A 12,842-nucleotide genomic window follows, 5' to 3' on the forward strand; every position below is an offset into this window, starting at 1 on the left:
GCATGAAAGCACCCTGAGGTAATGGGTCTGCGCAGCCATTGATTGTATTGGTTCGGTGCTGACGCCGCTCTGTCTGAAAAGGAGGGGTCTGCACAGAAACCCCTTCTTTGGGGGTCCAAAGGCTTTGAATGGGGCTTGTGAATGAACTGAATAGCGGCTACAAATTAACCACACACTATGTAAATTGACTGATTCTCGGGGAGGAAGTTATGCAGTTATGGCAATCGATGTTTTGTGCAACAATGACATTTCTGTTAAATGTCACAAAGCGCAGAACACGACTGATCTTCACCGGGTGTTAAACTGCTTGTGCTCATGTTATGCAGGGAGAGCAGGCTGCTGGATCGTGGGAAAGGTCTCCCACGTAAGGCGCTTTATTCTTTGTGTTTGTTGTTTTTGTGTACTTGATCTCATTCCACGTCCACAGCGGATTTCTTCAAAGCACCGCACTTTTTTTTTTACACTGTTACATCATTTGGAAATATTCTTAGTTTATAGTGCATTTTCCCAACATTCAAAGGCAGAGTGTCTGAAAACCATTTGGAGGAATGAACAAATCCTTTTCTGTTGATGTGAACAATGTAAGATGACGTCAGGGTTGTAACCCCCCCCATGCACTGTATAATAGTGAGGGGAATGGGGATGGGGGTGTGCATAGGTGCTCAGCAAATAATTTTGTGAAGGTTAAAGAAATATTAACAGACAGGAACTTGTGGGGAACGTTACAGGAATGCGTACATTTTAGCAAACAGTCTACCTGCAAAAAGAAAAGGGTGAAAATTTGTATAAGCAAAAAACTTTAAAGTAAAGGCTTTAGACGTGAAAATAATTTGCACATTTAAAATACTGTTTCACCGAGAGTTGTCATGTCCTACATCCAATATATATCTTCTCAGTTCACCTAAAGGGCCCATATTGTACTTTTCAGAACTTTAAAAAAAAAAAAAAACATCTATAACTTTCTGTCTACAACTTTCAGATAAACTCTCTGAGCAACCACAGAGGCCAACTCTGAATGGAATCCGGATTTCACTGAAACGCCTGAAAATGTGAATTTAATTCATAAATGCGGGCCTGTCGGGCCTGGATCAGGGCCAGGAATCCGTTTTCTGTCTATTTTTTCTGGCTCCCATCCAGACCCCCCCCCCCGCCTGTGCTATCCACCCACAGGAGAGAGGTGATTTCTTTCCTTTTTCTTCTTCTTCTTCTTCTTCTTTTAAACTCCATCCTTACTGAGTGGAGGGTGGATGTGGCTTTCATGCCCACACTCTCTCCGCCGATCCGGACTGAGCCGTCACGTCCCGCCGCTGCATGGTCCTGCCCGGCGCTGCGGAGCGTTGTAGCCGAGTTTCGGTCGAAACTGCTCGGCGTCTGAGAGTCCGATGTCCCCGGTGTCCTGTCCTCTGCTCCCTGAGCCGACCCTTCCAGCTGCTCCCCGACGCGTCTTATCAGCTTGTCCGGTCTGAGAAGGACTCACCAGAAGACCGCGGACCAGAGAGAGAGCCACTGAGACCACCGCCGTCCGCTCTTTCTGTCCCCTCCTTCCGCTGCTGAAGTCGAGCGTGTTCACCGGGAGAACGGAGCAGCCGCACCGGGAGCCATGAGCGGACGCGGGGACGAGGCCGGGGAGAGCTCCGGCTCTCAGGAGCAGACAGGGGCCGCGGAGCTGCAGAAGAGGAGGCCGGGCAGACCGAGGAAGCCGCAGAAAGTGAGTGTGAGGAATGAAATGTTTGAGCAGGAAAAGTTCATGTGCACACTTCGGCACTTCGTCTCTGACATCAGCAGTGTGTCTGTTAGCTGTGTGAAAGTGCAAAAGGCTCCGATTCCGAGTGAAAACGAGCTGATCCTGCAGTTTTTTTTATTTGTTTGTTTGCTGTTGTTGTTTTTTTTTTATTTTTATTTATTTTTTACATGAAATCAGGATGCGCAAACTTCTCCCATGCGTTCCAGCCTCCTGTTGAACACAGTTTGTGTTTCAGACCGAGGCCACTGCTGTTGGGGAGCCCTGCATTCCTGTACAACTTCTCAGGAATTATGTCTCTCTCCAACTGACAACACTGGGAAGAGGACCGAGCGTAGATGTGCAGATCTTCTAATTAGGAGTTGACCTGAAAGTGTTTGCAGATTAATGAATCTCACGGATCATTATTTTATGTCCATAAAAAAAAAACGCAGGCTGCAGAGTCAGTGTCAGAACCTGGACACTGGGGCTCTGTAGCTTGCAGCTACTAAAAACAAAATATACAAATAAACAAAAACAGAGAATTGCATGTTCAGTTGTTACCAGAAAGCTTTATTGGTCCTTGGTGAATAAAAACACTGTTATTAAATTGTGTGATGTTCACTATGAAAGTTCAAAGTGCAGAATAAGCAGCGGTCTGCCGTTTCCTATGATGTGTGGCCACATGTGCACATAATTCTGCAACGAAACCTTATCCTAACCCGAAACCAGGTCTTCCTCCAACACGTGCTGCATCGGACTCTGTTGTGGAGAGTCTTGCTTTTTGTCCCTAAAAGCAAGTTGAGGCTGTGTAAACAGATTTATGTCCCTACAACATGCACTGACCCAAGGAGGGTGGGGGGTTCAAAGCTTTGTTTCCTGTCCTTGACACCCATGTCATGTCCTCCCTTCCTTTCAGGAGCAGAGTGGAGAGCCTGTCCCCAAGAGACCAAGGGGCCGCCCCAAAGGAAGTAAGAACAAGGGCCCCTCCAAGGCAGCGCAGAAGGTGAGGAGCCTCATGGCACGAAAGTCACAGGCACCTTCGTACAGACTCATTGTTTCCAGACCTGCCACATCACAGATATCATTAGAAAGAAAAACTCTCTCCAGCAACAATCTGCCATGTGTGTTCTCTCTCTCCCTGAGCCCAGTTAACATTTGACTGATCTCATTGCAGCATTTGAATGAAAGCACTTCATTGGCTCAGTGCCTGAATTGCAAACCTCAACTCAACCTCCATACAACCTCAATTACAACACAAACAGACACGGATGCTGAATGACTCTCTTGCAGGGTTTCTGCTGGCGCCTTACAAAAAGCTCATAGCTTCTGATTTCCAACTGACTGACTGGTTATAATGGTCACCTGTTCAAGAACAGATTCTCCAGTCACAGCCCTGAAATAAATCCTGCTTAGTGCAGTTCAGAGTAGAGACCTGAGTTAAAGATGAGTGCATTTAAATATAGTTACAGCAGTGGTGGGTGTATATTAGATAACACTGCATAGCCAGGTGTTTTTGTTTCTTGGGACTGGCTCAAATAAATATGAGGAAAATGGCCAGTGTGGGGGAGTTATTCAAAATTGAGTATATGATCTCATATGGACTATCCATATTTGATATATATGCGAAAATAAAATACGCAATATTAAAACATGTTATCAATTGGGATAATTTTACATATACATACAAGTATATCCCCTATAAATATGTCAGTTTATGTAATTACATTTTTATTATAGACAGATGTTAGCTAACATACATCCATCCAAAAGATTGATATGTATATTTTATACACAACAAACTAGGAAGAAATAACATGTATAAATTGTTTTTGCAAACGTACATATTTTCATATATTTGTGTATAAATGTGAGAATAAAATAAGTCAAATATATGGCAACGCCACTCTTGATTTAAGGACATAAAAGTCAGATATTACATTTTTGAATAGCTGCAAAAATACCCGCTGTGTTTTTTTCTTCTTTTTAACAAGACTTGTGCATAGATTGGTGCGAATATTGGATATTTTCTTTCCTCGGCAACATGCTTTTTTGTGTTTAAGAAACATTACTGAGCCCTGATGCTGATTCAAGAGTATAAGGCTCAAGTTATATGCCTGCAAAGGCACGTCATTCTAAATGTACACAAAGGAAAGGTGTTACAAGTAACAGAAAATATGTCTCTAGGTTAACATCTGTGCATGTTTATTGGCAGTCAACCGAAGCTATTTCTAGTCTGAAAGGGTAAAATACCCCAATAAACAAGGTACTCCAACAACAGGAGCCCAGACAAACTATAAAACAGCTGCAAACATGAACACAGATAGACAATTGCAACCACAACTGAGCAGGGAGACAGTGTGCAAGAGAGATGTGGGGATGATGAACCAGAAAAGGTTAAAATTCCAAAGGAAAAGCTTTGAAATTTTACAGCAATATCCCACCTACCTTTTAGGTTGTGTTACACTTCCCCGTGTCTTCATTTATTAGTTAGATTAAGCCGTGACAGACTCAGAATGACAGCAACCTTAGTGCTCAGTTGCCAGCATGACCCACTGTAAACATTCCCAGCACTGCTTTGAAAAGTTATGAACCACTCTGCTCTGGCCCTAATCCAGCCCAGTCTCATCTGACATTGTTATAATAAACACTGCACATATTAGTCTTTTCAGATGAAAGGCATCCAGGCACAACCCACACCTGTAACATACACTTTTTAAAAGTTCATTTCCTCTTCCCATATCAGTCACTGCCGCAATCTTTGACACTCATCATGGCAGCTTAGCCGAAGTTGCGCTGCACACCTTGACTGGACTATTACTCTTACCACAAAACATAGTCAACAAGGTTTTACTAGGGTTAAACAGGAACACGATATCCCAGGATTCTCTTGAAAATCTGCTCCTGTCCTCATTGAAACATCGCCAGGATAGCTTGCTGCTTTAGAAATCTGAGCAGTCTTTGCTAATAATAGTAATAGTTTCACTGTGTCATAACTTCCTTTGTAGCTGACGTGGACAGATTAAGAGACAAAGATTGTGCAATGCCTCATTTTGCTTAAAACAAACAGCCCTACAAAATGAAGTCTTACCTGATCTGAATGGCTGCGATCAAAGGCAGGAAGAAAAGATGGCAGGCCCAGGCTGATGATTTGTACAATTAGGAGCGGTTTAACCTGGAGGCATTTTTGGTGTTGCACTTGATCAAGCACACAAACAGTATGTGTCATGGGCCTGACTCCTGGACTTTTCTTTGGGGGGGGGGTTAAGAAAAGCAGGCACAGCTAAAGCAGCTTGAAGGCCCAGTTACATAATCCAAAATACTGCAATTTAAGCAGTATATGTTTTTGTAGTGGCCTTGATGTGAGAGATAGAGAGAGACAGGAAACAGCAAATCAGTGAGATGGGCAGCGACAATCAGGAAAGAATCACACACCAGCTGGGAATCAAGCCACAGACACCTGCTCATGATGGGCTCCTATGGTACGTGCCCTAAGGTGACCCGTTCTACCTTCCTTTTCTGCTGTATTATACAGCCTGGGAAGGATCATCTATGCATCACTGAAAAATCTATAAAACAAACTAAATTCGCTATCCATTCTTCGTCACACTGAAGAGAAGCACGCATTGCTGCTTTTTTTTTTTTTTTTTAGATGTGGAAACGCATGTGAGATTAACAATAAGAAGCACCACACATTCTTCCTCCACCTGAACTGTAGAGTACCCGGAGCCAACCCTTACCTTGACCTGCTCACCATCTCTGGAAGGGTGTTCAGATTTAGCTCCTGGAATTCATTTTGGACAGTCTGTTGGAGAACAGTAGAAACATAAGCATTCTTTGAGTAGAAAAGTTTGAGATAAAATTTTAAGACATTCATGGTGTCTGGAGCATGAAAGCTGACCAACCTTTGATGATCCCCTGACTGAACTAGTATTTTACACCACAAACACTCCCTCACCCTGCTTTCACAATCCAAACCACAGCGGCGGAAGAGGAGATAGTGGTCATCATAATCCTCTGGTAATGGTCATCTGGAATGATATTTAATGTGAAAACAGCCACATTCTAAGAAACGAGTTACAAATTACTTCTTCTGAGATTTTCTTAGACCTGCCAAAACAAAACTGCATTAGGTCTTTCTGTAGTTTTCTTCAAATTTGTCAAAAAATAAATTAGACAATGGCTTTTAGGACGAGCAGTAATAGAGTACTTTGTTGCAGCAAAATCTGCTCAGAAAAAGAAAGATTCGCTTGGTGCAATGTAGTTCTGTTTCATTTTGGCTATTGCTGTTTATAACTGTTTATAGAGAGAAAAACGTGAATTTATGGGAATTTACAGCCGCTTGAAATACCCTATTTACTCAGGACTTCTGTTGACTCACTGCGTCTCTCTGCTCAAACATCAAACATTGATGATTAATTAAACAGGGTGTTGTCTTTCAGACCATTAAATCTCCCCATTAAAAATGCATCGTCCCAAACAGAGAACTGGGATTACAGTACACAGATTAGTTGACCAGCAATGTATCATGATGAGGACTGGCTGATGAACATCACATGACACATCATCCATATGCTGTGGATTCAACATAAAACTTGAACTGAAGGGGCCTAACCTCTCCCCTTCCCCTGATTCACCCATCAACACTTAAAACTTTTTCATTTTGGCACATACTCGTCCAACTTTATTTCTTGCCATTTTTTTTGTATTGTTATCAAAATTCAATATTTACATTTCAAAGTGTAATCGTCAGACTCTCTGCTGGTGTTTTTGCTGTGTGCAGTGACTCTTTGGATAGATTGGCCCATGAAGGATCCACCTGCTGTACGCTTTGTTTTTCCTGGATAGGCAAGATACATTTGTCGGCCACACATGAATGGAACAGTCTAGTCGCGCTGACAGTGACGTATTCGGTCTTCAGATGCAACCCCTGAATCAGACACAGCTGTGGTTAAGGCTTAAGGTCAAGGACTGGCGGATTAAGGCACAAAAAAGATCTCAGTAAAGATCATGGTTAAAATCAGGACTTCATTGTCATGGTTACGAGTACAAACATGTGGTTATGGTTATACTTCTGGAACAGTTATGGATAAAAGAAACAATATTGACTACAGCTAAGCAACAGTTGACCCATCCATCAGCCCTTCACCCCTCCTAGTATGGACTCTATGCTCTATGTTGCTCTATGTACAAGGTCACCTGACCTCTTCTTATGCTCCTGTCACTGATAAGTTATCAGTGATAGCACAGCCTGGGGTCACTATCCATGCGCTGTAATAAATTGCTTGTATAGTTGCAGGAGGAGAATGTAGCGTTGAATAAATACTCTATTCCCTATATAATACCCTATTCAAATATTCAACTGAATGATTCACACAGAGAGATTCCCAGGCCTGGGGCCTTTCTGTGCTGAGTTTGTATGTTTCCTCTCACCGTTCAAAGACGTGTGTTTAGGTTAACTGGTGACTCGAAAACGTCCGTAGGTCTGAGTGAGAGTGTGAGTGGTTGTAGTGGCCCTGTGACTGGTGACCTGTCCAGGGTGTACCCTCTCTCACCCAGTGTGAGCTGGGATTGGCTCCAGCACCTTCTCGTAACTCTGGTGAGATATTAAAACCTATGATGCCTGCCCGGTGTGAGGATGACAAATGACCTAAACCAAAACTACACACATGTCCCAACACCACACCGTATCAACGATAAGGGCCTTTTGCTGGCCATCATCTGCAAAATTCATTGCAGCTCAGCGATTTGACTAAGATTTCACCTGAATCCCAGCCAAGAGCCATGGAGCCTGGATATATTGGATGAATTATTGACACAGGTCTGGTCTGGTTGATAAGAGTGAATGCAGGTCTTTGCCCTCTGGTTGTGCCAGACAGCTCTCACCCACAAATCATTCTATTATCTGAAAGAGCATTGTGGAGGAGACTGGCCATTGTTGTTAAGGTTCTTTTCCACAACTGTTGTGTGATGATTGCAGTTCAGACAGACAGTTTTAAAATGTTTGCACTGCACATGTCAATTTTTTTTTAATTGTCCACTGTGGTAGAGCTTATGATGCAAGTAAGTGTTGAGGAAATGATTACTCCAATGCAAGAAAAACACAAACCTACTACAGTCAGCACTTAGAAGGAAGTTTTATAGGTAGCTGGCTGTGTACAATAGCACTTTCTCTGCAATCTCAATCTGCCACTGCCAACAAGTTAGTTATGTAGTTATTTTTCTTATCAGAGTAAATCTTCAGCTGTGGAATTTCATTCTATTCAAGCTTAAATGGGGTGGATGAGTATTGACTGTGTGACCTAACAGATAAGGAGACTGACAGGCAGCATATCCAGCTGCGTGCCTGCCAGTCTCCCGTTTCCCGCTCTGCATTGTCACATTGTGGAAGCAGCAGGAAAACAGTTCAGCGACTGCTATTGGAAAAAGGCCTGTTTCTACAATTACACATTAATGTGGACAATAATTTTGGTGGATTTTGTGTTCTATTTGAATAATTTTTATTCTGTTGTCAAGAGTAATGGCTTTTCCTACCCTGTCAACCTTTGAAGACTGAAATCTTCAAAAATTTTTATTTTTTTTTCTTCACTGAAAGGTTGCGTGATTTCCCAAAAAAGAATGAATAGCACAATTGTCGAAGATATTCTCACAAACAAATGACACTTTCATCTTTGATGATTAATTGCAATTCTTTGGTTGTACAAAACTAATAATATTTCTAACCATATTTTTTTTCACTTGATAGATCATCACATCACAAAAGTATTTTTGACTTCACTGTTGTCACGGATATGAAATCAAGGCATATAAAAGAAATTGGCCATTGAATATGTGCCACCAGTGCAACAGCATGGCTACTTGTTGATGTTGTTTTGTACTCAAGATGTGAATCTTAAAATGTTAAAAAAACTACTTGTTTCAAATGCTCAGAAAGCTATTGAAACACCTGGTCACTGTAGATTTAGAAAACTTGACAGGAGGAAATTGAGCATTTGTTGGGAAGCATATTAAATGGTGGATTAACACACATTTGATGCTGTAGTAGATATTAACAAATTCAGATAACATCTGTTAATGATGTTAAGGATTCGGATGGCCAGACTGGCTGGCAAATCCCCAATAATTCAAACTTGGGCTGGGCGATAAAACGATAACGAAATAACCTTTCCTTGATAAAAATGTCAAACATGGTCAATAGAACTCATTCCATCCATGTTTTGACAGACAAAGCAAACAGCCAATAATAATGAGAATAGCTCTGTGCCGAGCCAATCATGCAGCTGTAATAGACTTACAGCCACGTCATGGCTGTAAGTCTATTACAGCACAGTTCACCAAAAAGAGCCGACTCTTTCTGCTCTCAAGTGGTTCCTCAGATTTTATAGCTTTGTATAATTAACATGGAGCAGAGTGCTACAAAAAATAAACATGTATAAATAAGTACAAAAACAAAGACCCTTCTCAGTTAGACAAAAGGTCCAGTTGCTGATTGTATACCTATTTATCAACATTTAACTATTTAGTGTGTAACAGCAATATATACGAAAAGAACAAAATAAAAACAATAACAACAACACAATAACAATAAATAAAAATGTGTGGCACGAAAAGAAAAACAGGTAACAATTTCAGCTAGTCTTTAGAGAGGATTGGCATTCTCTCTGTAATTATTTGCCCTGTTTTTTAAGAAGTTTTGCTCAGAGGGGACGGATGTGGCCACAATACACAGTCTCTGTGCCATCACATGTGCAAGGCGTGGGTAGACTGAAGCCTCGGTCACCCATTCTGCCTTTGCTTGATCAACGAAACTGAATTACATCAAAATTTTCCTTCTTTTCCTGCCAATCATTTTCAATTCCCACCTGTTTTCAGTGTCTCTGTGTGGGTTTGCTAGTGACTGTTCGCTCTCTGTGCTGTTTGTAGCCCCTGCCCTTTCCCCTCATGCTCAGTACTCATGTAGCTGACCAATCACATGCGGCTTGTATAGAAATTCATCCAGGCAGGATCCAGTTCCCGTCGTTCATTTCAAAGAGCCGTATCGTCCATGACCGACACATCACTAAAGCATACATGCTTATGTTTTGGCCACCAGTACATTAGGAGTGGGAGCAAAATATGTGACAATGGCAGAAAAAGTTACCATGAGCGACAGCGTTCCCGAAGAAGACACACCAATGGACACAGCTCAAGGCTCAAAAGAGGAGGGCATTGTTGAGGAATTCGGTAGTGTTGGGATATTTTGGCTGTTTAAAGTCCAACAAGAAACAGAGTAGCACTGCAAATTGTGTCAAGCTTTTGACTGGTCAGAATTGAGACTTTTCTATTTTGTATTCCTTGTATTTGCAATCGACCAAAGAATTTAACACCTGAAGCTTCTGACTGGTCAGAATTAAGATTTTAGTCTCTTATGTAATCATTTTATTTATTTGAAATACAGTTCTACAAGGTCTGTAGTATATTTCATATGTTTAACTTCTAACAGAAAATTAATAATATTTAAACCAATATTAATTTGGTATCTTCACATCTCACATAGGAGTAGAAAGGAACCTTTGAACTTGACAGAAATAGTTATTTGATTTATATTGTGATATACTGACTAACGATATCGACTGATTTGAAATATCATGATAGAAACTATTTAAGTCAAACTTTTTTGGAGGGGAGAACTAACGTGAGTCAAAGTTTACAGATCCCCCAAGCTTAGTGTATGAAAGTGTGCACGGAGGGATATAAAGTGCGTGTCCAGCCTGTCTAGTCATGCAACTGCTCTTTTCTGACCTGTTTGACTGTGTCGTAATGATCTCTTTCACTTTCAACACTACTGCATGTTTCAACTCTTTGGATGATCAGGCTTAATATATATAACAACATGGTAATGTCTTTTATGGCATGAAGTCTCTCCTGTGTCTTCACAGAAAGCAGAGGCAACTGGAGTGAAAAGACCCAGGGGACGGCCCAGGAAATGGGTAAGTGTGTGATTCCCTGAGACTACATCCACTCTGCTGTGCTTTTGCTTTGAAGTTCATCTCTGGTGCTTTGTCTTCACCTGTCCACACTACTCTGCAATTTGGAGACATTGTCAGTCTGATTTTAGTTGAAAAGTCTGGCAAAGACAAAGTGCTTTGGAAATGATGATGTACTGCTGATTGGGTCTTAACACTATTCCAAGTGTTACTGACCTTGTTGGCTTTGCTAGCTACTACTATTCTGTTTAATCTCGTGTGCTGTTCTACATTTCTTGTAATTTCTGCAACCAATCACCTAAGAGGGCACAAAGTGCTGCCTTTTTACACCTACTCATACACCCAGTGCCTGTGACTGGACAATGTGTGGCTATGCGTGTGTTTTCAGTCAGGTTAGTCTGGATACACATTGTTTCTGATCCAGGGCTAAATGATTTGTAAAAATGAGCCCCATAGTTGTGTAGCAGTTTTAAGGTCTGAGCTTGTGTGTGTGTATGTGTGTTAGCCGCTGCTTTGCTGGACTCTGGTACACGTATCGAAAGCAACACACCACCGAAGAGGAGCTGCGACTAGAGAACTGTGAGAGAAGAAGAAACACTTCAGCAAGTGATCTCATGACTGCTTCCTAGGTATTGCTTTATTGGAAATGAATTCATTTTTTGCTATTAACTTGAATTATATCCTTACTCTCTGGTTGTTAGTGTGTGTGTGTCTGTGTCTTCAGGCAGATGGCCAACATGTTTGTGTTATCAGTGAAAGAAAATGTTTACTCTCCACGCTGACCACAGGAACACTTAAATGATTCTACCGTCAGCTTGAAGGCCTCAGTGTTTATCAGCTCCAAAGTAACAGAGTTGATTGATAATGCAGGGAAAAGCAGCTGGCATGTAGAAGTGCCACCAGGAAGGGTGAGGAGAGATGCATATACCATGCCTGCATTTTTATGTGCCAGAGGGGGAAAAAAGAAGTGAAAGCCTCTGATAACAGAGCTGAAGGGTCATAAAGTGTGTGTTTTAGATTTATTTTCCTGGAACGAATGGTGTGTTCCAAGAATCAGCAGTGCAGATTCAGTATATTCTCCACTGTCAACACTCTGCAGGCTCATGCTGGGACTTGTTCGGTCCATGTGGCAACTTTAAAATCTACAGCAAGTCAATTAGCCGTTGTGCTTCCATGCAGCATATCGAATCCTCAGCATTCACGGCCTTCATGCAGGTCTGCAGCTGCCAGTATGCCAGTTCAGGCTTTTTATCAAGTCTAATATCTGTGGAGAAACTTCCAGGAGCCACTTTTGAGAGTAGGCAGACTATGTGCTTTTCAACCTGTACATACATGAAATTGTTTTAATGTAAAGCCGTTTCCTCTATACATGTGATCAACAGACTGTACCACACGTTCAGGATCGATTGCATGATGTAAACTGCAGGCTTTGTGGTGGGTTGACACTGGCCAATGATAGGTCTATATTCCCTTGAGATTATATATATATATGATAATATATATGATAATAATTGCTGGCAGCACTGATGCCCCATAACAGGAAGGTCACAGGTTCAATTCCCAGGCCTGGGGCCTTTCTGTGCAGAGTTTTTATTTTCTCCCTGTGCCTGCGTGAGTTTCCTCTGGGTACTCTGTCTTTCTCCCACCTGCCAAAGACATGCATGACCCTAAATTGTCTGTAGGTGTGAGTGTGAGTGTTTGTTGGTCTTTGTCTATCTCTATGTTTTGGCCTTACGATGGGCTGGTGAGCTGTCCGGGGTGAACCCTGCCCTTGCCCAGTGTGAGCAGGGATTGGCTCCAGCACCCCTGCAACCCAGAAACAGATAAATCAAAGAAGATGAATGAATTAATGAAAAACAATAATTGCCATCCTGATAATGTGTGTTGCACCTATAGATTAGAAACAAAGAAACAAAGACTTTAGGTAACAAAATGGATGTAGCCTAAAGTGAAGTCACATCAGATTTTTTTATTTATTTTATTTTTTTTAACCCTCAAATTTCTAAAGAGTGGCTAAATTCAGTGTGGGCTGCTCTGCTGATGGCAGTGCATAACTCTGCCTCTACTCTCAGCTGATCAAAAATTGGGTAAGGGGTGGGGCATGTGAAGGCAAGCATTCATGTACCTCTTAAATAAGCCATTTGAGGGGATATATA

General features: G+C 41.7%; 1 protein-coding gene across 2 annotated transcripts in view; it reads left to right on the forward strand.

Annotated features, from left to right (window-relative positions):
- Nucleotides 1-1,160: 1,160 nt before the first annotated feature.
- The window catches only part of hmga2 (high mobility group AT-hook 2), a 42,020-nt gene continuing 30,338 nt past the window's right edge, over nt 1,161-12,842 (forward strand). The window contains exons 1-4 of one of the 2 annotated variants that reach the window (XM_029495561.1): nt 1,161-1,708; nt 2,640-2,726; nt 10,639-10,689; nt 11,192-11,422. In XM_029495561.1, coding sequence (XP_029351421.1) covers nt 1,601-1,708; nt 2,640-2,726; nt 10,639-10,689; nt 11,192-11,269 — 324 coding nt within the window. In that variant the 5' untranslated portion in view covers nt 1,161-1,600 and the 3' untranslated portion in view covers nt 11,270-11,422. Of the gene's footprint in view, nt 1,709-2,639; nt 2,727-10,638; nt 10,690-11,191; nt 11,423-12,842 lie in introns of those variants that run through there. The other variant, XM_029495560.1, reaches the window with a different exon arrangement.

This window comes from Echeneis naucrates, chromosome 23 (genome assembly GCF_900963305.1).
Source record: "Echeneis naucrates chromosome 23, fEcheNa1.1, whole genome shotgun sequence".
NCBI lineage: Eukaryota > Metazoa > Chordata > Actinopteri > Carangiformes > Echeneidae > Echeneis > Echeneis naucrates.